General features: G+C 47.6%; 1 protein-coding gene and 1 long non-coding RNA gene across 4 annotated transcripts in view; one reads left to right on the forward strand and one right to left on the reverse strand.

Annotated features, from left to right (window-relative positions):
* Positions 1 to 1,051: 1,051 nt before the first annotated feature.
* PSTPIP2 (proline-serine-threonine phosphatase interacting protein 2) overlaps positions 1,052 to 23,277 on the forward strand; it is a 56,912-nt gene continuing 34,686 nt past the window's right edge. The window contains exon 1 of one of the 2 annotated variants that reach the window (XM_081213103.1): positions 1,052 to 1,207. In XM_081213103.1, coding sequence (XP_081069229.1) covers positions 1,136 to 1,207 — 72 coding nt within the window. In that variant the 5' untranslated portion in view covers positions 1,052 to 1,135. Of the gene's footprint in view, positions 1,208 to 7,583; positions 7,769 to 23,277 lie in introns of those variants that run through there. The other variant, XM_081213104.1, reaches the window with a different exon arrangement.
* On the reverse strand, positions 1,217 to 8,501 carry LOC308597430. Of its 2 annotated transcripts, none has more exons than XR_014012975.1 (3): positions 8,098 to 8,501; positions 3,905 to 4,021; positions 1,217 to 1,964 (listed from the first exon to the last, which is right to left on the reverse strand). It is a non-coding gene; the product is annotated as an uncharacterized lncRNA (long non-coding RNA). The 2 variants fall into 2 exon arrangements; XR_014012976.1 differs by having other exon boundaries at positions 3,887 to 4,021.

The raw sequence follows: 23,277 nt of genomic DNA on the forward strand, positions 1-23,277 counted from the left end.
AGCTTCAGAAGCGGCCAGCAGAAATAACAAAACTTTGCGACGGAAGGGCGGACAGAGGCGTATGTCAAGCATATTTACAAGCAGTTTTTTCAGCATAGATCAGGACAAAGAAAACAATGTCTGCTTCCCTTCGTGCCCAAAAAGCAGCAGGAAGCACAAAGTAAAAGCAATACACAAACGGAAGTTCCCAGCAAACTGTGCTGGAATGTAAACAGACATACAACAGCTCCACACATCTGTTTAGGTGGAACGGAACATCAATATCCTAACACCAGCCTGTGCGTGTATGTATGCAAATGAGCATGGGTTTGTGTGTGCCAAACTGGGTCTTTGCCCTGGGTGAAAGAAAGCCTAGTTTTGCCCCTGCTAAACCTCCGCTGCCTTGTGGGATATCTTTGGAAGAAGAAAAAGCTAAGGAGTAAACCCTACGCGAATCTGGAGTGGAGTCCCTGAGACAGTTGTATGGTGCCTTGTTCTCTTCCGGCAACTCCTGTGGCCAAGCTGGTGCCAAAAGTCTTCTTCTGCTTTCCTTTGGACCACATCAGCATGGCCAAGAGGGGGGTCTTCTCATCTGGGTAACATAGAACCTCCATAGCCACTGCCCAGGCTTGTCTCCCAGGGACGTGAGTGAAACTGTGGTCTAAACAGGTCTAATCTCGGTCTTGAAGCAAGATTAACGCTGCATTCCATAGTCCTTTGACTGGACTAAACCAGGGGTCCTTTACCTTTTTTTAACCCAGGGAGGTCACTTCGGGGCTGTTAAACCAACGGTTTGTCTTCACCCCTGGAGGCACACTCCATTGTCTCTTCAAGCAGAGGGATAACAGCCACCACCATGGTATCATTTTGTGTGTTCATCCCCACGTTGCACCTGGATTTAGGGATGTCACTAATCCAATAATTGTGCAGCTTCCTGGAGACACTTTCCAGGAAAGTACACCTTCCTGCTGGTGTTTTCCCCACCTCCATAGTCTTGCTCCATAGACTTCCTTGCTGTAATATGATGCTTGCGGGTGAATCCTCCCAGGACACCCAGTTTCATTCAGGTCTGTTCCTTACACTCAGTCGCACATTACAGCAAGGCAACCTTCTTGGGTGTAGGAGAGACAGAAAGGAAAAGAGGACAGAAAGGCTCATGGATTTAATATGGAATACTTTTTCTACAGTGGAAAGAACACTCTTCAAAGAAACATCTCTGCCAAAGGAGGTAAGAAAGCGATGGTTGGAAAGGGAAAGGAAGCACAGGTGATTTTGGAAGAAGTATTAAATCTTTCTTGTGAGTTCTGGCTTAGAGGTCCTTTGGGGCTTACATGGATTATCTTGGACATTTCCCAGGGACTGGGCAAAAGCATTTCAATCTAGTGACAAGCACATCCTTTGCAGGCAGACAACTGCCCAGATTTAATCCCTGGCTCAGGCAACGGAAAAGATCAGGCAGCAGGTAGAAATCGTAGCTTGAGGCTGGATCTAACATGCAGAAGAATGGGGTGGTAGACTCCTGATTCAGGGTAGAATGAACAGTTCCTTTTTTTTTTTGTAAATGCTTTTTATTGGTATTTCATTTAATACAAACAAAATACAGTAAAATTCAACAGTCATTTACCCACATTCTTTCCCCACACTCTGCTGAGCATTGACTTCCTTCCCTCCCTTCAACAGGTTTTCTTATGTCAGTTACTTTTCCACAGTTTCTTATTGTATCCAATCCTGTCTACATCGTAAGATTTATTTCAGAGTCTTCAAATTTCTACAGCTATTATTTTATGTACTCCATAAATTTACTCCAATCTTTTTGGAATTTTGTTTCCTCCTGATTTTGGATCGTACAGGTCAGTATTGCTAGTTCCACATAATCAACCATCTTCGTCTGCCACTCCTCTATTGTTGGTAATTTCCATTTTTGGGCTACAAAGTTCTGGTAGAATGAACAGTTTCAATGCAGTTGCGGATCAAATTTACAAATGCTGTAAAAGATAAAATAGAGTAGAGACAGCAGGGAGAGCAAATTGCTTCTCCCAAATGGCTCGTTTTCTGCTTCTAGTTGTTTTTACTCAAGGGACCAATAAAAATGGTCTCTTCCCTTGCAGTTTGATTTGTACAGTCCATTCTGCCATCTCATAATGTTAAATATCCAACCTGGGCTGCTGTGAGATGCTGCCGGCCAGAGCAATCCAGCAGCCTGTCTGGAGTTAGCTTCATGTTAGCCTGTTGTGATTGTCTAGGGGTGCTTTCAGACTTGGTTTAGGGTAGGATCGGGCCTTTTGCAACAAGGAACATCCTGACTCATAGTTCAGTCTCTTAGACACTGGTATGCAAGCAGCTTTCTGACCTTTATTTGCCCCCTGTTCACACATGCATACACACACGAAGTAGGAGTAAAGCAACGCTTGCAGGCTGTTTGCCACCAAACCCCTTATTCGCTTACAGCCATGTGAAATCTGCCTCCCTGCCCTTAGCTAGCAAAATCTTAGTGGCCTCATCAGGAACAAGATTACCTGGGGGTAGCTGTGTGGTGGGTCATGGGAACTTGCCTTAACACCCTTGTACAGTGGTACCTCGGGTTACATACACTTCAGGTTACATGCGCTTCAGGTTGCAGACTCCGCTAACCCAGAAATAGTACCTCGGGTTAAGAACTTTGCTTCAGGATGAGAAAAGAAATCGTGCTCTGGCGGCGCGGCGGCAGCTGGAGGCCCCATTAGCTAAAGTGGTGCTTCAGGTTAAGAACAGTTTCAGGTTAAGAACGGACCTCTGGAACGAATTAAGTACTTAACCTGAGGTACCACTGTACTTCACCTTTCTGCAGACAACTTCTGATGCAAAAGGACAGCACTTACTACAGAACCCTCTTTGGCTTCTGGGCTGGCAATGTGGTAAAGTGAAGTGCCCATCCCTTGTGGGAGGGCGGATTAGTCTTGAGGGCTTCTAGTTGCTGACCCCTCTTTGGAAGCATTCCTCCTGAAGTTGAGTTATCGGCAACAGAGAGGGTGTGTTTGTGCGCTTGGGACTTCCTCTTGTATGCATTCTTACTGTCATAACCTGGAAACAAACTAGGCAATTGTCCTATCTGACCTTCCTCATTGTTCAGCCGTATTTTTAGTAACTCTTGTCAGGCCAGGCAAACCGGGAGAACAGGTGGAGTCTTCATTCTGTGCCAACAGCATCTGACACGTTGTGGATTGCAATGCCTCTCGTTGCAAACTTTGCATAAGAAATGCTCCTGTAATTTCCATGTTCCAGTGGTGGGTGGTTTACCGGTACTTGCAAATACAGCCTTTAATCATTTTATCTGCTGTCAGCTTGTGGTGCTTTGAACAGTTGTTTTCTCATATGTATATATATATGCGCACAATTGTTTTATATTTTGATTTCTCGTGAGCTGCTTTGTGAGGGTTTTATGCCACGAAAGGCAGCCTTGAAAATACTTCTATCTATTCAGAGCTACCATTTCTCAAGACGGAACTTCTCCATCTCAAAGTTTTCAGCTTTTACTTAAAAGGGAAAAAGGGGGGGGGGACATCTGGGCACTTTACAGTGGTACCTCGGGTTAAGAATTTCATTCGTTCTGGAGGTCTGTTCTTAACCTGAAACTGTTCTTAACCTGAAGCACCACTTTAGTTAATGGGGCCTCTCGCTGCCGCTGTGCCACCACCGCACGATTTCTGTTCTCATCCTGAAGTAAAGTTCTTAACTTGAGGTACTACTTCTGGGTTAGCGGAGTCTGTAACCTGAAGCGTTTGTAACCAGAGGTACCACTGTACAGGTCTTCATCCTGCAGTGTTAAACTCTGGAACTCACTGCCACAGGAGACGGCCACGAACGAGGATGGCTTTCAAAGAGGATTAGACAAATTTGTGCAGGATGAGACTGTCGTTGGCTGCTAAACCTGATGACTGTGTTTTACCACATTGCTAGAGGCAGTAATGCTTTGGAATACCAGTGGCTGGGCATCACAGGCGGGGAGACCGCTGTTGTGCTCAGACTCTGCTTTTGGGATTAACCACAGGCATCTGGTTGGCTACTGCGAGAACCAGATCCAGAACGAGGCAGCTCACTTGTCTGCTCCAGCAAACTCTTCTCGTGCTCTTAAAGTAAGAACGCTCCCACCCCCCTCAGTTATTAAATACTTTTGTTAAGTAAATAATAATAATTTATTATTTATACCCCGCCCATCTGGCTGGGTTTCCCCAGCCACTCTGGGTGGCTTCCAACAGAATATTAAAATACAATAACCTATTAATCATTAAAAGCTTCCCTAAACAGGGCTGCCTTCAGATGTCTTCTAAAAGTCTGGTACAGTCATACCTCGGGTTAAAGTTGCTTCAGGCTGAGCGTTTTTGGGTCGCACTCCGTGGCGACCCAGAAGTAACGGAATATGTTACTTCTGGGTTTCGCCGCTCGTGCATGCACAGATGCTCAAAATGACATCATGCACATGCGCAGAAGCGGCGAATCATGACCTGCGCACGCACAGACACGGTTGCGTTCTCTTCAGGGTGCGTATGGAGCTCCGGAACAGATCCCGTTCACATCCAGAGGTACCACTGTAGTTTTTTCTCTTTTTGACATCTGGTGGGAGGGCGTTCCACAGGGCGGGTGCCACTACCGAGAAGGCCCTCTGCCTGGTTCCCTGTAACTTGGCTTCTCACAGTGAGGGAACCACCAGAAGGCCCTCAGCGCTGGGCCTCAATGTCCGGGCTGAATGATGGGGATGGTTATGTAGCAGTTAAGAGTCTCAAACAACGACCAGGGAGCCCTGGATTCAAATCTCCACTCAGCCATGGCATTCACGGGCAGACCTTTGCTGCTCATCTCACAGGCCATTGTACCTCACAGGGTTATTGTGAGGGTAAAATGTAGAGGAGAACTATGTGTGCTACTTCATGCTTGGAGGAAAGGTGGGTGGGATTTAAAAAAATACACTAAATATGATTGACAAAGAGGTAAAATAAGCAAGGGCAGCTTTTCTGAGCCTTGACTGAGAAGCTAGACTGGATCAAATTGTGTTTCTTCCAGGATTTTAAAAGGGGTGGGATGGAATCATTTGCTCTTTTGCATTTGGCCACCTGGCTAGTAAGGTCGGCATGGTTTTTAAAAAAATACTTTTTCTCTTTTTATTCTGGGATAAGCAATTGTGAAAATCACAGGCTTCTGGTTTCTCTTAACTGCATACCCTTGTCAGAAACCATTCTTCCTTCAGAACACAGCACCTCTTCTTCCCACAATCTACTTTGTCTGAAAGTGTTTTGTGTGTAACAAGCAACTTGAAAACTGGAGTTAATTAGCACCTGCAAATGTTCTCTGATCTTGCCAACACTCCAGCTGATCCTCCCAACTCACCTCTGCGCCTAAATAAAGCTTCTGTTGCTAAGCACAGCGTTGCCACCTTTTTTGTCTGACAGGGCTCCTCTATCTGTGAAGCACATGGAAATTCAACCGATGCAGCCTTTTCCTGGGCAATAGTAAGGGAGAGCTCCACCTGTTGAATGTTTGCCACCTATCAATCAGAACTACACCAGAAAGACCACAATCTTAACAGTCCCACCCTAACCATGTTGACTCTAAACAACTTTTGCATTCAAGGAAGTAGTGCCTTTAGGAGCTATAGCAAACAATGCTTACTTGGAAGTAAATCAGAGTTCAGTGTGGCTTACTCACATGTAAGTATGTGCAGGAGTGCTGCCTTTACTCCAAATGAATTTTCATTTCCAATGGGAGTTACTCTCAAGACAGTGTGCCTAAGGACTGCAGCTGTGTGGCCCAATGCTATATGCATTATTACTCTCAGGACAAAAACCACATAATACATTTAAGGGACATGGCTTCTATCAACAAATTATGGGAATTGTAGTTTGTTAAAGTCGCTGGGAACTCTTTCTCTCTTAGGGATAAACTACAGTTCTAACCACAATCCTATAGCTATATAATCCAAACCTGCTTTCTTGGAAGTAAAGCCCACTGAAATCAATGGGGGTTAAAGTCTGAGTAAACATGGTAAAGATTTGCAGCAAAGGTTTTGCAGCAAAACAAGAAACTTCTGTGATACGGTAAAAGACAAACAAATTATGCTATAAACTTTTATGGACTATAGTCCATGTCATCAGACTTATACAGTGGTATCTCAGGTTACATACGCTTCAGGTTACAGACGCTTCAGGTTACAGACTCCGTTAACCCAGAAATAGTGCTTCAGGTTAAGAACTTTGCTTCAGGATGAGAACAGAAATCGTGCTCCGGCGGCGCAGCGGCAGCAGCAGGAGGCCCCATTAGATAAAGTGGTGCTTCAGGTTAAGAACAGTTTCAGGTTAGGAACGGACATCTGGAACGAATTAAGTACTTAACCTGAGTTACCACTGTAAAGTGTTGCTCTGAGTTATAAATATGCATAGTATATATTTATTGGGACCTGTTGCTGCAAATTTGTTAAAGTTACCGGGAAGTATAGTTCTGTGAGGAGTGAACTACAATTCCCAAGATTCTTGGAGCGGGTGTTTTAAATGTACAGTGGTACCTTGGGTTAAGAACTTAATTCATTCTGGAAGTCCATTCTTAACCTGAAACTGTTCTTAACCTGAAGCACCATTTTAGCTAATGGGGCCTCCCACTGCCGCCAGAGCACGATTTCTGTTCTCATCCTGAAGCAAAGTTCTTAACCCAGGTACTATTTCTGGGTTAGCGGAGTCTGTAACCCGAAGTGCATGTAATCCAAGGTACCACTGTATTGTGAGTATGCAGCTTTATTTTGGACCTCTTTAACCTGACTTGTGAAAATTAAGATCATGTACACGATTGTTGGGAACCAGCCTCTCTCCCCACCCCCCCCCCCAATTAAAACATTGTGTTTTAATTGTAACCTGCCCCGGGACCTTCAAGTGAAGGCTGGGCAAAATAAAATAATAACTATAATTATTATTAACACCCCATTAAAATCAGTCATTTTTGAGTAACCACATATTAAAGGATGACACTGTCCGTGCTCTGGAGTAGTCCTCAGATTCCCCCTCCCCCTAGTCAAGGAAAAGCCTCAAACTCCATTTTTTTTACAATTTGTGCAAAAAAGAGGAAATTTGAGCATGCATTTCTTAGCCCTCTTTGAGAAGCTACAGAGAGAGAAATCCTTCTACACAACTTTTATTTTTATTTCATTTTTCAACAGTGTTATTTGCATTTAAAACATTTCCAACTTTTTGCACATCTGGGATTACTTGAATACCCGGACTTCCCTCTCCCTCAGTTTCCAATATTTATCCGTTCTTTTTACTGCATCCAATTACATTTTTTCGAATTCACTTTTAACATTAACCTTGTTAATGTTATAAGTGTTATAACAATCCTGCTGACGTCTTTAAACCTTCACAGCGATCTTTAAGGTGCTCTATGAATTTTCCCCACCTTCTGCACAACCTTTTAAAGGCATTTTGCCAGCGGGCACCAACTCCATCTCAGGGGCCTAACCATCCCCAGCCCTTCCCCTTTTGTCCAATTCAGAGGGGAAGAATGGGTTCCTTTTTTCTTTTCTTTTTTTGCGCGTGCACCGGCTTTAAGACCCAGCAGAAAAGGGAAGCAGGGAAGGGAGTGGGGGGGGGGGTGGTGGAAGAAGGCACGGAGAATTGAGGAACTTGCGTGGAGCAGCTCGGCTGGGCAACAGCAGCAGCAACAGCAGGCTGGGCACTTTTTGCGCACCTGGCACAGAAGAGGTGGGGATCTAACCTGTTGCAGCCGCTCCGCAGCCACCATGCGGGAGACTCTTTTCAAGGACAACTTCTGGGTGAGAGGGGAGAAAGCGTGGGAGCGTGTCCGGTCTCTGGAAGGAAAAGTTAGACGTCCACCCCTCTCCTTTAAGGCTTAGCTATAAGGGGTTGGGGAGAGGGGGCGTTTGAATACCTGCAGCAAAGCTGCACAGATGCAATGCGCAGACCCTGCGCCTCTAAGGGCGAATCTCTCGCCAGGTGCGCGCGTCCTCCTGGCGATGCAGCTGTTTTTGTGTCTGTGTGCGGTGGTGGAGGGGAAGCGCAGCTGGCGCAATTGCTCCCTCTGGGCAGCTCTTAAAGGCGCAAGGGCTGTTTGGGGGATTCAAAAGGGGAGGCGAGGTCCTACCTTGAGGCTGGTTTGAGCCCTGCGTGGCGCCTCGAGCGAAGCGCCTTGTCCCAGCCAGAAGGTTGTAAGCGATTTATCGCGGCTTAAAAGTTTTATTTTGTGCAGGTGAGAGCTAAGGAAATGGACCTTGGTCCTAGAAACGCGTGTCACAGCGAATTTGGGCTGAGCTTTAGGGTGTTGCATAGATACATAGAGTCACTGAATTGGATGGGACCCTGAGGGTCGTCTAGACCAATCCCCTGAAATGCGTGAATTTGCCCCCTGTGAGGATCGAACCTGCAACCTTGGCATTACAGTATCGGCACCAGGCTCTAACCCATGGGCTGTGTGGGGGTCTGGATTGAGCAGCCGCTGTTTCTGGCTGTTTCTGGTCCCTCCCTGTCCTTAAATGCTCCGCTGTCCTTCTGAGTCTCTTCCTTTTTCTGCCTGCCTCTTCCTGCTTATCTCCAGGCTCTCAGCAGAGAGGTGTGCCGGCCAGCGGCCAGTCCAGATGCTGATCCTGTTCTCACAGTGGCCAGCCAGTGGGAAGCCTGCATGGCAGACCTCAGTGCAACAGCATTCACGATTCCTGGCAACTGATATTGAGAGGCACAATGCCTTCGGAGCAAGAGGCGGAATTTATCCATTTTTAGCCTTCCCCTCCATGAATTTGCCTAACCATCCACTGTTGGTGGCCACTGTCGCCTCTTGAGAGATAGCTTGGGAGGCATCATGGTGTAGTGGTTAAGAGCGGTAGACTTGTAATCCGGTGAACCGGGTTCGCTTCCCCGCTCCTCCACATGCAGCTGCTGGGTGGCCTTGGGCCAGTTACACTTTTCTGAAGTCTCTCAGCCTCACTGATCTCACAGAGTGTTTGTTGTGGGAAAGGAGAATGTTAGCCGCTTTGAGACTCCTTAAGGGGAGTGAAAGGGACGCGGGTGGCGCTGCGGGTTAAACCACAGAGCCTAGGACTTGCTGATCAGAAGGTCGGCGGTTCGAATCCCCACGACGGGACGAGCTCCTGTTGCTCGGTCCCTGCTCCTGCCAACCTAGCAGTTCGAAAGCACCTCAAAGTGCAAGTAGATAAATAGGTGCCACTCCGGCGGGAAGGTAAACGGTGTTTCCGTGTGCTGCTCTGGTTCGCCAGAAGCGGCTTAGTCATGCTGGCCACATGACCCAGAAGCTGTATGCTGGCTCCCTCGGCCTATAGAGCGAGATGAGCACCGCAACCCCAGAGTCGGTCACAACTGGACCTAATGGTCAGGGGTCCCTTTACCTTTAAAGGGAGTGAAAGGTGTGATATCAAGTCCAAACTCTTCTCTTCTTCTTGAGGGATTGAATTCCATGGTTTATTTAACTGTGTGCTGGGTGAAAAACGTCCTCTGGTATGCCCTTGATCTTCCAACAGACATTCAACTTCTTTGGATGTCGATGAGTTCCACAGTTACGCAAGAGGGAGGAAAGTTTTTCTCCATTCTGTTGCATGGGACCGTTCCCAAGTTCTAAAGTTATAAAGAGTGAGAAAAACGTATCTACTTTCTTCACACCATTCATAATTTTATAGATGCCTCTCGTGTCTCCCCTGCCTTTTGCTCAGCTTTTTAAAAACCACCAAGTCCCAGATGTTATCCTTCCATAGGCGCCGACTCCATGGGGCTTGAGGGGGCCCGAGCCCCCTCAAAAATTCGTTTGGGGGGGCTCCGCCCCCCAATAATCTCCGGCGCCCCTCCAGCAGAGCGCCATTGCCGCCCCTCCCCCAGCCCAAAATGCACAGGGTCGGGCTGCATGCCTCCTGCCCTCCCTCCCGAGCAAAAGCTCCACCCAATTTCCTTCGGAGCTGATTAATAGGCGCAGCACGCTCTCCCCTATTCGCTCACGAGGAGGCGGCGCCACTTTATTTGCATATTCATGAGCTTATTTATTATTCATGAGCTTTCCCGGCCCCCCCCCCCAATATTTTTTATAAGTCCGCGTCCCTGTATCCTTCCTCATAGGGGAGTTGCTCCAGCCCCTTCTTGATCATTTCGGTTGCTGATTTTGGAATCTTTTAAAGCTCTACAATATCCATTTTGCGCCACAGTGACCAGAACTGTGGTTATATCATAGATTTGCATTTTATGTTCCTGCCCATTCCTATATTATTCATAAAAAAGGAGTTTTCTTATCTACAGCTGCTGCACACTGGCTTGGCACTTTATTTAAGGTGCCTGGTATGACCCCAAGGTCTCTTTTCTGGTCAGCCACTGCTATTTCAGAGCTTGTTAGCATATATATCAAGTTAGAGGTGTTTTTTTGTTTGCTTTTTTGCCCTAATGTGCATCAGTTTACACTTGCTTAGGCTGAATTTCATTTGCTATTTTAAAGCCCTTTCAGCCAGTTTTAAGATATTCTTTGTGGAGCTCTTCACATTCCCTTTGTTCAGGATACCAGGATTTGGCCTTGGCTCATCAGTTGTTGTAATGGTCATGAGCATGTGCAGAGTGCTTCCCTTGCACCGTCGAATTGTCCAGAGATAGGCCAAAAGTTTCCATGATTAGTAATGGAGAGCCTCTCAGGTCATGCAAGCTGGAATAGATGTATATATCTTTTTTTTAAATTAGCCAGTGCCAACCTCCTTCTCTGACTTGCAACTATTATCTTATGTGATAAATGCATTTCTGGAATGCACTAAATTTATGCAGTGAATACTGCCATTTTCCTTCTTGCTATCCTAATAGGAACGATTCTGTTCCAATTCTGTTCCATTTGCTTTAGAATCTTATTTCTCTCCCGCTCTCTAAGCTGGTATACCATAGTGGCAAGCAGTCCAAACCCAACCAAACAGCCATTTGGTTGACCCTAAGTTATTGTCTAACTGTGGATTTTGGAGGGTTTTCTCTCCCCCTCTCTTATGAACTGATAATAATAATAAATAATAATTTATTATTTGTACCCCGCCCATCTGGCTGGGTTTCCCCTGCCACTCTGGGCGGCTTCTAACAAAAGATTAAAAATACATTAAAATGTCACACATTAAAAACCTCCCTGAACAGGGCTGCCTTCAGATGTCTTCTAAATATCAGGTAGTTGTTTATCTCTTTGACATCTGATGGGAGGGCGTTCCATAGGGCGGGCGCCACCACCGAGAAGGCCCTCTGCCTGGTTCCCTGTAGCTTTGCTTCTTGCAGCGAGGGAACCGCCAGAAGGCCCTTGGCTCTGGACCTCAGCGTCCGGGCAGAATGATGGGGGTGGAGACACTCCTTCAGGTATACTCAACCACTTTGAGAATCATTGCTCTGTGAGGGGAACGGGGTGGTCTCCTAACAACTCTCAGCAGCCCAAACAAACCACAGTTTCCAGGATTTTTGGGGAGGAAGTCATGACCATTTAAAGTGGGATAATACTGCTATACAGTGGTATCTCAGGTTAAGTACTTAATTCGTTCTTAACCTGAAACTGTTCTTAACCTGAAGCACCACTTTAGCTAATGGGGCCTCCTGCTGCTGCCGCGCCGCCGGAACACAATTTCTGTTCTCATCCTGAAGCAAAGTTCTTAACCTGAGCTACTATTTCTGGGTTAGCGGAGTGCGTAACCTGAAGCGTATGTAACCTGAAGCGTATGTAACCTGAGGTACCACTGTAAATGTACAGTGCAAGTGGTGCCTCAATGGATTTACAAAGCCAGGAATTCAGAAAAGGATACAGACCAGAGAAACAGCGAAAGATGAAGGACGCAGCAATTGGACACACAAAAAAATCACTTGTACCATTTCACATCCTGCATATTTACATAGTAGCAAAGACAGACAATGGACCTTGACTCCCAGAGTTTAGGATCACACAGCGGGAGAGAACCTCTTGAAGGCTAACCATCTGGACTCTCTGCTTAAACCAATCCCTCTTCCCAGGAAACTCTGGGAATTATGCCTCTGGGAGGGGAACAGGGGAGTCTCCTTTCAACTTGTGGCACCCTTTACAAAACTACAGTTCCCAGGATTCTCTGGAAGAAGCAGGAACTGGTAAAACTGGCCAGAAACATCAGGGGGAAGCTGCCAAGTGTGGATCCTTGGGATACAAACTCTGTATATGTTAAGTTGTGGGTGAACATATCAGACGACACAGCAATTCTTCAAACAGCTCTTGTTTATTCACAGGCCAGAACAGAACTGAACTGAAGGGTTCAGCCAGCCTGCTTATATAGAGCTCCAGTAGAACGCAGCAGTAACCATTTTCTGTAACTGTCCAATCACTGAACGTCACTTTCGATTCCTTATTTGCATATATGGACCTGAGTGAAAACTATCTACAGTATCCCCCTGCTGGCCCAGGGTGAGAACTTCAGTACATAACAGTATATCCTCAAGTTCTTTGAGGGGGCTTGCATTTCACTTCCTACTGTTGCGACCTTCATTGTCCTGCCCCCAACAGCTTGGCCTGCCATGTCAAGTGTGAAGCAATTCTCAGAAAAGGACCAACTGGAGAGATGGTCATCTGGAGCCTGCCCTACCTGGCCCTTGCTCCGCCCCCCAGCCAGCAGCTGATTGGGCAACTGGAGAGGTGGCGGAGCGACGGCCAGCAAGCAAAGGGGGTGTCGCCCAGGCACAGGTCCATAACTGTCAAAGGATTCCTTGCAAGAAAAGGGAAAAGTTGACAGCTATGTAGAGGTCACAAACCCTGCCTACTGCTTTGATGAGTGAGCTGTCATTCTCCCAGCCCTACCCAGAGATGCCTGGGATTGAACCTGGAGTCTTCTGCATGCAGAACAGATACTCTACCACTGAGCTACACCCCTAACTAACTTTTCTGATCTGCAAGGAGTACACCAGTGTGGTGTAGTGGTTAAGAGCAGTAGACTCGTAATCTGGGGAACCAGGTTCGCTTCCCCGCTCCTCCACATGCAGCTGCTGGGTGACCGTGGGCTAGTCACGCTTCTCTGAAGTCTCTCAGCCTCACTCACCTCACAGAGTGTTTGTTGTGGGGGAGGAAGGGAAAGGAGAATGTTAGCCGCTTTGAGACTCCTTCGGGTAGTGATAAAGCGGGATATCAAATCCAAACTCTTCTTCTTCTCTTCTTCAGCAGCTTCACTTAATCTCCTAGTCCAGCCTTTGCTAACATAGCACCCTCCAGAAGTGTTTGACTACAACTCCCGGCAGTCCAAATCACACCCTCTAAATTCTAAATACAGTGGTGCCTCGCAAGACGAAATTAATTCGTTCCGCAAGTTTTTTCTTCTTGTGAGTTTTTCGTCTTGCAAAGCACGGTTTCCCATAGGAATGCATTGAAAATCAATCAATGCGTTCCTATGGAGACTGTCCGGGGACAGAGGGGAAGCGCCGCGCGCCTTCCCCTCTGTCCCCGGACCTGTTTAAAGCAAGGGGCGGCGGGGAGAAGATTGCTTCTCCCCATTGCCTGCCCCGCAATCTCCGGGGACAGAGGGGAAGGCGCGTGCGCCTTCCCCTCTGTCCCCGGACCTGTTTTAAAGCAAGGGAAGGGGCAGCGGGGAGAATCGCTTCTCCCCGTTGCCGCCCCTTGGTTCAAAAGGGGTCTGGGGAGAGAGGGGAAGGTGCGCGTGCCTTCCCCTCTGTCCCCTCTTTTGAAGCAAGGGGCGGAGGGGAGAAGATCGCTTCTCCCCGTTGCCACCCCTTGGTTCAAAAAGGGTCCGGGGAGAGAGGGGAAGGCGCGCATGCCTTCCCCTCTGTCCCCGGAGATTGCGGGGCAAACTTCGTTTTGCAAAGCAAGCCCATAGGGAAATGCGTCTTGCGAAGCGGCTAAGAAAACGAAAAACTCCTTCGTCTAGCGAGTTTTTCGTCTTCCGAGGCGTTCGTCTTGCGGGGTACCACTGTATGCCCAATGTACCCCAAGTTCAGGGACACCCCCCTGCTCTATTGCATACCTCCCTCATTGCTGCCCCTGCTCCCCAGAGCTCCCCTTCTCCTGATGGAAAGCAGCTCCTTGCAATCAGCTCAGTCAGTAGAGCATGAGCCTCTTAATCTCATGGGTCATGGGTTCAAGTCCCACATTGGGCGAAAGATTCCTGCATTGCCGGGGGTTGGACTAGATGACCCCCGGGGTCCCTTCCGACTTTACGATTTTATGATTTCAACACCACACGAAGAGGGTGCCTCTCTTCGCAACCACTCCCACCTTTGCCTCCTTTTCGCCTCTTTCCATTTCCTCCTGTCGCTTTGCCTTTTCAGTCTGAAAACCCGTGGGAAGAATTTGTTCCTTTTGCATGCACTTACCGTACAGCACCTACTGACTGAGGCGGGTTAAAAATAACAAACGCTGTGGCACTCGCACTAATAGCAGGTGCAGGTGGTGACAGCTGACAGAAATGGAAACAAGAGGCAGATATCGACATGCTTGGCATGTGCGTGTGAGAGAAAGAGGAGGAAACCCTGCGAAAATATGAAGGAAGTATTTAGGAAAGAGAAAGAAAAACCCCACGTTTCAGACTGAGAAGAGGGGCAGTGACCTTCCTGTCAGGGGGGCAGATACAGTTCACCATTATATTAGGAAGTGCCTTGCGAGGTTTGGTGGGGGGACCCAAGTGTCTCATTGCTTAAAAATGGAACTAGAGGACATCTCAGCAAATGCAAAATTGCAACCACACATCTGCTGAGAGCACGGCTGGTTCAGGATCTTTGGCCGTTTGAGGCAAACCAGAAAACAGCGCCCGTGCTCCTCCCATAGGCCGCAACTGTCCCGTTTTGAGCGAGACATCCCCAATTGGCAGAAGCCACCCCAGACTGTATTGTTTTTATTTATGTTTCTGATACAATTCCATATCAAAGAGATAAATTGGCAGAAGCCACCCCAGACTGTATTGTTTTTATTTATGTTTCTGATACAATTCCATATCAAAGAGATAAACAGAAATGACGCAAGAAGCAAAAGAAACAACGACTCTGAAATAGAAAAGAAATAACAATGTTAGGATATCCCCAAAACAAACAGAAAACCAGAAAGCATTCCTCAGCTGACCTTCCCATCCTCTCCTTCCATGGCTCCTTTTGTCTCCTCTTTTTCTCATGTTTTCTTGGTTCGCCCCGTCTGTTGCAACTACTTATCACAAGAGACTAGGGCCCTGTGGGACTTGACATCTTTCCTCAGGGCCTACAAGACAGAGCTGTTCCACCTGGCCTTTGGTTTGGACTCAGTCTGACCCTTATGTTTCCCTCCCCTTATGGTTTTGATCTATGGGCTATTATTAAAATGAGGCTGCATTTTAAATTCCATTTTAATCTGTATCTTAAATTGGTCCCCCCTATTATTTTTTTACTGTAATTTTACTGGTGTTAGCTGCCCTGAGCCTGGCTCTGGCCGAGGAGGGCGGGGTATAAATATAATTATTTATTTATTCATTTATTTATTTTATTATATAAACTTTAGTTAATTCCTACTCTGCTGAAGAAGCCCCTGGAGGTGACCTGGGGAAACAGCACTCAAGGATTGCCCTGTGTTTCTGGATTTGCCGCCCCTCCGGGCTTTCCCCAGCCTGCCGCCCAAGGCAGCTGCCTCAGCCAAGCTAATGGGTGGACCGGCTCTGGTTGAGAGCAAAGGTGTGTTTGAGGAGGTGCCTGTTTGAGGAATCCATGGGTTTCATTGACAGATTGGTGACTACCTGTTGAGCAACCGTTTCCTGCCCTGCTGCCCTGCATACTTTTATTATCTCTGCATTGCCAGGTTTACAGCTTTATTGCCCACCATTCTTGCCTGCAAAGGGTCACTGTGCTTCTGTGAATTGCAGCTGAATTGTCACGGTCTTCCCTTTTACACTTGTTCATCCCTCTGAGCTTGTGGCTCACCATTTTAGTGTATTTTTGGTCTTTGTTGGAAGCCGCCCAGAACAGCTGGGGAAACCCAGCCAGATAGGCAGGGTACAAATAATAAATTACAGTGGTACCTCGGGTTAAGTACTTAATTCGTTCCAGAGGTCCGTACTTAACCTGAAACTGTTCTTCACCTGAAGCACCACTTTAGCTAATGGGGCCTCCTGCTGCTGCCGTGCCGCCGGAGCAGAATTTCTGTTCTCATCCTGAAGCAAAGTTCTTAACCTGTAGCAGTGTTTCTGGGTTAGCGGAGTCTGTAACTTGAATTGTATGTAACTTGAATTGTACTATTATTATTATTATTATTATTATTATTATTATTATTATTATTATCTGCCCACCTGCCTGCCGGGTTTGTAAGTGGTGCTCCTGTGACTGAGGACTGTGCCTTGGACCTGAGATGGAGGGGACAGCAGCCCACGAAGCTTTACGCCATGATAAATGAGTTTAGTTTTCAATGCATGCTATGGATGGGAATGTAGAGGGCCAGCAGCCAGCAACTGCATTGCTGCCTCTTCTTGCTTTCTTCCCTTCGCCCTTTTGGCACTTCCTCCTCCCTCGCCAACTTCTCCCCGTCCCTCTTGACTTTGCAAAAATGGTGCTTGCGTGGTGAGTTCCCGCCCCCCACCAGGATAAATAAAGACACGAGACACCATGGTTTAAGGTTAAATTAGGCCACAACTTTATTGAATTCAGGAATGAGAGGCATTGGCTTAGGCATTGGTCCTAACGACTATCCGGCTCCAGCCCATTTGCTGGAGACACGGGGAAGGGTTAACACTATATCGGGGGAGTCTCCCGCCAAGGCACGTCGACTAGGAGCTCCCCCGGGTCACCGCTCAGGGGCATGCCTTTGGCCCACACCTCCATAGGCTTCGGACAGGGCCACGCCCCCCGGAGTCCTTTAACGGACCACCCTTCGCTCACTGGGGGGAGGTGATGGCATTCCTCCCCCCCCACATCCTCTTAACCCCTTCTTACCAATGCCTACCGCCAATGCCGAAGAGTTGTGACGAGTTGCTACGAGGTAGGCGAAAAACCAAATGGCTGTAAATTGCCAATTGGAAAAAATTCCTACCATGTCCCATGCGGCGACAGACCGAAGTCCATAGCAAAGTCAGAGACCTACCTAAAGCCTACCTAAAGGGAGGGAGGGCGGGAAAACGTGGGGGCTAGCTGGCGAAAAGAGGGTGAGCCCCCTCTGCGCCGGCCCTAAATAGGGCAGACACGGCCGGGATTCCCCTGCTCTCGCGGGGGCTGAAACCAGCCCCCGCTCACGTGGGGGGTGGGCGTGAAGCCCACAACTCCACCTCCTGGGCAGGCCGGAAGTGGCTTTGTGAAAGTGCAACTGGAGGTTTGCTCTCTGAAAGTGGGACTGCAGGACACAGCGAGACGGTGGGCGAGCGGTTGCTCTTGTGTATTATTATTGCAGCTGGTGTGTTAATCGGCTTTTAAACCGCTGTCCTGAGGCCATTTGCACATAAAACCATTTGAAATGCCAAAACAACAGGTTAACCATACATTGACAGTCACTTCTCGGGTCCAGAAGCAAAGGGGGTTGTTGGACTTCGACTCCCAAGATCCTTGACTACTGGGATGATGATAGTTGTGGTCCCACAACAACTGGGGACCCAAAGTTGATAAAGGCTGCCTTTGTTGTTGTTTAGTCGTTTAGTTGTGTCCGACTCTTCGTGACCCCATGGACCAGAGCACGCCAGGCACTCCTGTCTTCCACTGCCTCCCGCAGTTTGGTCAAACTCATTCTGGTAGCTTCGAGAACACTGTCCAATCATCTCGTCCTCTGTCGTCCCCTTCTCCTTGTGCCCTCCATCTTTCCCAACATCAAGGACTTTTCCAGGGAGTCTTCTCTTCTCATGAGGTAGCCAAAGTATTGGAGTCTCAGCTTCAAGATTTGTCCTTCCAGTGAGCACTCAGGGCTGATTTCCTTCAGAATGGATAGGTTTGATCTTCTTGCAGTCCATGGGACTCTCAAGAGTCTCCTCCAGCACCAGAATTCAAAAGCATCAATTCTTCGGCGATCAGCCTTCTTTATGGTCCTCTCTCCCTGGACCCTGCGATCATCTTCTGAAGCCCTTCTTCATGTGCCTCCTCTGTGAGAGGTCCGGAGGGTGGCAACACTAAAACAGACCTTTTCCGCACTAGCTCCCCATTTGTGGAATTCTCTCCCTAGGGAGGTTTCACTGCCACACCCATTATACACCTTTTGGCGCCAGGCAAAAACATTCCTCTTTAACCAGGCCTTTGGCTGACTCACATCCGATGCCCTTTTAAAACGAGTTGGGGGGGGGACTACTGGGTTGCTCTTGTTTTTGTTTTTATTATGTATTTTGTGTTTTATATTGTGATTTTATGCTGTGAACTGGGACCTGTGGGTATAGGACAGTATACAAATTTTTAAACATCATCATCATAATTAATAATATTGTTTGAGTTATAGCCCTCCTTGGGGAAGAAAGAGAGCAGCTTTTGGACTGAGTCCACTTCTCAATGAATGATTAGAAGACAAACAGGGTTCCTGGTCTGTATTAACAGAAGCTAGATAATGGAGTTAATAATAAATACTAATAATAAATTTTTATTTATACCCTGCCATTCCCGGTTCAGAAAACCAGGCTCAGGGCGGCTAACAACAAATTTAAAACACTTAATTGGTGCAACAAAAAACAGCATAAAATACAGTATAAAACGTGAATAACAATAAATTCAGAATTAAAAAATCAATTTAGGGGGGAAATCCATCCAATAAACATTAGATGACCACCAGGGCTAGCTGGCTAAATTAGTTCTATTTGGGCCAGTGAGGAGACCAGGGGAGAATTAGCTGTGGGGTCTCAGAACGGGTAATCTTCATAAAAAGGGGAAGGGGAGGGGAGGAAGGGGAATGAAAGATGAGGCTAAGTTCAAATTAGCCTGGACTGTGATAGAAAAGTCACTGGAAAGGAAAATGAAAGTAAGAAAACAGGATACGGGGTCAAGTCTGGATTGTTTAATGTGCTAATGTGAAGCTGCTCTGTGTGCAGGAAGTCAGGAAGAGAAGTGGGAAAGGTGGGTGACGCTTTAATATGTGTAGAGCAGTGAAAACAAAACCCTGCCCCTATCAGAGGATTCTGTGCTGCACTTTCTGTTGCATAATGACAGAGTTCAATGCAGGCAGACAATTTCTGCTGCAATCCTTGCCCACCCGAAATATTTTAAAACTGCATTTTAATAACAGCAAAGAAATGCAAGAAAAGTTGGTTTTAGAGAAAGGGCAAGTTGTCACAGTTGCCTGTAAAGATGTATAGGTAAAGGGTAAAGGGGACCCCTGACCATTAGTCCAGTCGTGGCTGACTCTGGGGTTGCGGCGCTCATCTCACTTTATTGGCCAAGGGAGCCGGCGTGCAGCTTCCGGGTCCTGTGGCCAGCATGACTAAGCCACTTCTGGCAAACCAGAGCAGCGCACGGAAACGCCGTTTACCTTTCCACCAGAGCGGTACCTATTTATCTACTTGCACTTTGATGTGCTTTTGAACTGCTAGGTTGGCAGGAGCTGGGACAGAGCAACGGGAGCTCACCCCGTCGCAGGGATTCGAACCACCGACCTTCTGATCGGCAAGTCCTAGGCTCTGTGGTTTAACTCACAGCGCCACCCGCGTCCCTGTGAAGATGTATAGGATACATCAATACGATTTACTGAGCCTGTGACAAAATGGACCAAGAGGAAGTGAGGTCTGTATAGTAATTCCAAAGCAGGTTTTCTTAAACTTGGATTTCCAGCTGCAGTTGGATCACAACTCCCATTATCCCTAGCTAGCAGGACCAGTGGTCGGGGATGACGGGAGATGTAGTCCAACAACAGCTGAAGACACAAGTTTGGGAAACACTGTTCCAAATGGTTCCATGGTTTGAGTTGAAACAATTGCAGTTTTTTACTCCAAAGAAGAGGATAGGAAATAACTCTGAACTGTACTAAATCCAGACATTCGCATAGAGCTGTGGTACCTGATGCTCCCGAGTCACTGTATAGAATAAAATTAAACGGCAAAGAAGCAATCTTGAACACTTTGCTTCCCGGACACTTTTAGCAAGGTTCTTCCCCTCCAAGAACAGTGATTTGTTAAGTCTTGGAATGCCAATTACAGAATCCTAGGCCCACTAACTTGGGAAGGAGCCCCTCTGAATCATAGCTGTCAACTTACAGATTTGAAAATAAGGGACCAGCAGCCTTGAAAATAAGGGATCAGGAGCCAAAATAAGGGATTTCCCAAGCACAGGTATGTTCAACTTCTGAGCCCCTCTGAGCCAAAGGCAGAAAGCCCAGCCAGCAGCCAAACAAAGCCTCAAGTCCCCGGCAAAGGGGATGCAGCCAGGAAAACCACTGTCACCTCTCTGCTGGGAAGTGCTGAGCAAAGGCGAGTCCCCAGGCAACGTGGCCAATTTGATCAGCACAAGGCATGCAAGCTCCACCCCCCAGTCGTTCTTAGACTCCTTACTGGGTGAGCAACGTAGCCAAGCAACGCAGTTGGAGCCTCCCTCCTTCCTGGCCAGGAGGGAGAGGAGCTGCTTCCTTTGAAACCCGGGAAATTTAAGGGGCATCATCAATAAGGGACAGCAGTGGGACACAGCTCTGGGATAAGGGACTTTCCCGCCAAATAAGGGACAGTTGACAGCTATGCTCTGAATTCAACAGGGCTTACCCCTAAACAGACATGGAGATGGGTTGGAGCTCAGTGGCGAAGCATTTGTCTGACATCTCTAGACGGGGCCGGGAGAGACCCCTGCCTGAAACCTTGGAGAGCTGCTGCCAGTCAATGTAAAAAAAAAGAAAAAAAAGATATAAAGGTAAAGGACCCCTGGACGGTTTAGTCCAGTCAAAAGTAACTATGGGTTTGTGGCTCTCATCTCGCTTTCAGGCTGAGGGAGCTGGCATTTGTCCACAGACAGCTTTCTGGGTCATGTGGCCAGCAGGACTAAACCGCTTCTGGTGCAATTGAACACTGATGGAAACCAGAGCGCATGGAAACGCCGTTTACCTTCCCACTGTCAGGAGCTGGTCCTGCACTGAAGTAGGACCCTGGCAGAGACACATGCCCGACTGGCATGTTCTCTCCCTCCTGGTCGATCATTCTGGAGTTTCAAAAGCTTTCTTCAGCCCGAACATCACAGCAACCGATGCCATTGGCACACTTAGGGATCCGCAGAGTCTTCGCAGCTTTTTGCTCATCAGCAGTGTTTTGCTCATCTACTTTATTTACATATAAACACACACAGAACACTGCAATATGGCTCCCTCTCTCTCTAGCATCAGACAGCAAAGAGAAAAAGGACAAAGGACAATAGTCCCACTTCACGGAACACAGTAACACAAACATTCTGTCACTTCCCACTCCGTGGAGTCAAAACATACACCGTCATGTGATAGACAAAAATTCCATGACCTCAATCATGGAGCAGGAATTCTAACACCCGCCACAGTGGTACCTATTTATCTACTCGCACTGATATGCTTTCGAACTGCTAGGTTGGCAGAAGCTGGGACAGAGCAATGGGAGCTCACCCCGCTGTGGGGATTCGAACCGCCGACCTTCCGATGGGCAAGCCCAAGAGGCTCAGTGGTTTAGACCACAGCGCCACCCGCATCCCAGTCAGTGTAGGTAATACTGAGCTAAATGGACTGTTGGTCTCATTCAGTAGAAGGCAGTTTCACAAGTTGCACTGTAAGTCTCAGCAGAGCCGCCAGCTTGCGCTGAAGATTGGGAGGGCAATGATGTGCGCATGCTGCTGTGACGTCAGGACATTGGGGGGTGTCGGGGGGGGGAAGCTGAACATGGCAGCAGTGTCGACTCAATGGCAGGTGGCTCCTTCTCTCTTGTGGTCGGATGTCTCCTCCTGCTGCCTTTTCACTGTCCTTGGCTCTGCACTCAGCCTACTCCATCCCCTGTTCATTCAGAACATTGGGGGCCCCAGCTCCTCATCCAAAAAAATATTGGGGACCAGGGGACCCCAGAAGAGATGGGCCCCTAGGAGTCGGGGGCCCTGAGTCTCAGTCGGTTCAGTGGGGCTGTAGGCATGAGCAGAAATGTGCTGTATCTGGAATTTGGTTTTCATCTGCCTCCGGTCACTCTGTTGCACCAAGGACTCATCAGCGGCTGACTTGTCACCTTGAAACAGCCTGCCTACAGTTTCCACCCATATTCCTGCAAACAGCTCCTCTGAGGTTATTTCTGTTTATAGCTGTGCCACAGATGGTGACCTAGTTATGTTCCCAGCCGAAACATTTGCACTGGCTTCTTGCCTCTGGCACTGGTGAGGAGACCTTGCAACGCTGAGGCTGGGCTTTGTGGCACTTGGCTGACCCAGCCCCATCTCGGTGGAGGACTTTGAGCTTTTAAAATTTCAGAGGTGCCTGTGTGATGCCAACATTTGGCAACCCCGCTGCCCCTTGCCTTCCGTTGTTCGTCATGGTTGCAGTGCCCCCTGTGGCGCCCTCTTGGCTTGGTGCCCAGTGTGGGGGAACCAGTTGCAGCCCCCTAAATCCATCTCTGCCCATCTGAAACTCTCTGGTTATTCCAGGAGCATTTAGGCCGGACTGAGCAAGGAGCAAATATAATCCAGCTGGTGCCAGTTTTTAAAAACACAGAACCAGAAAGGTGTGTGTTTCAGTCTCGTGACCGATTTACACCATCAAGTTCTCGGGTTGAACAGGTGCACAAATGTTTGCTGTGCCATCAAACAGCCCAGTGTTGGCTATTTTGACGATTAGTTGTGCTGCAGAAGGCATGCTGGGGAGACCACACATTCAAGAAATGCAAAAGTAACTTTTGCTGGGTTTTAATAACAAAAACAAAAACTCATTTTACACTAAATTACAATACAGTGGTACCTCTGGATGCAAACGGGATCCGTTCCGGAGCCCCATTCGCATCCTGAAGTGAACGTAAGATGCTTCTGCGCATGTGCAGGTCGCGTTTTGCCGTAACGTCATTTTGAGCATCTGCGCATGTGCGAGCAGCGAAACCCGGAAGTCATATGCTCCGTTACTTCTGGGTCACCACGGAGCGCAACCTGAAAATATTTAAGCTGAAGCATATTCATCCCGAGGTATGACTGCATATCAGTAAGCATGAGCCATCCACCATCCAATTCACCAGGGTACTGAGAGAGCTCCATGCTGCTCTTTATATACTACACCCAACAGCTTAATTACCACAACTTAACAGCACCTGCTATACTGCTTCACAGCTGTAAAACTAGGTTATGTTATTTGCTCTGGCCTTTAAAGAAATACACATCTTGTGTATAAGATATGAAAGTACCGTATTTTTCGCTCTAAAAGATGCACCAGACCCCAAGACGCACCTAGTTTTTGGAGGAGGAAAACAAGGAAAAA

Source organism: Podarcis bocagei, assembly GCF_964188305.1.
Source record: "Podarcis bocagei genome assembly, chromosome: 11".
NCBI lineage: Eukaryota > Metazoa > Chordata > Lepidosauria > Squamata > Lacertidae > Podarcis > Podarcis bocagei.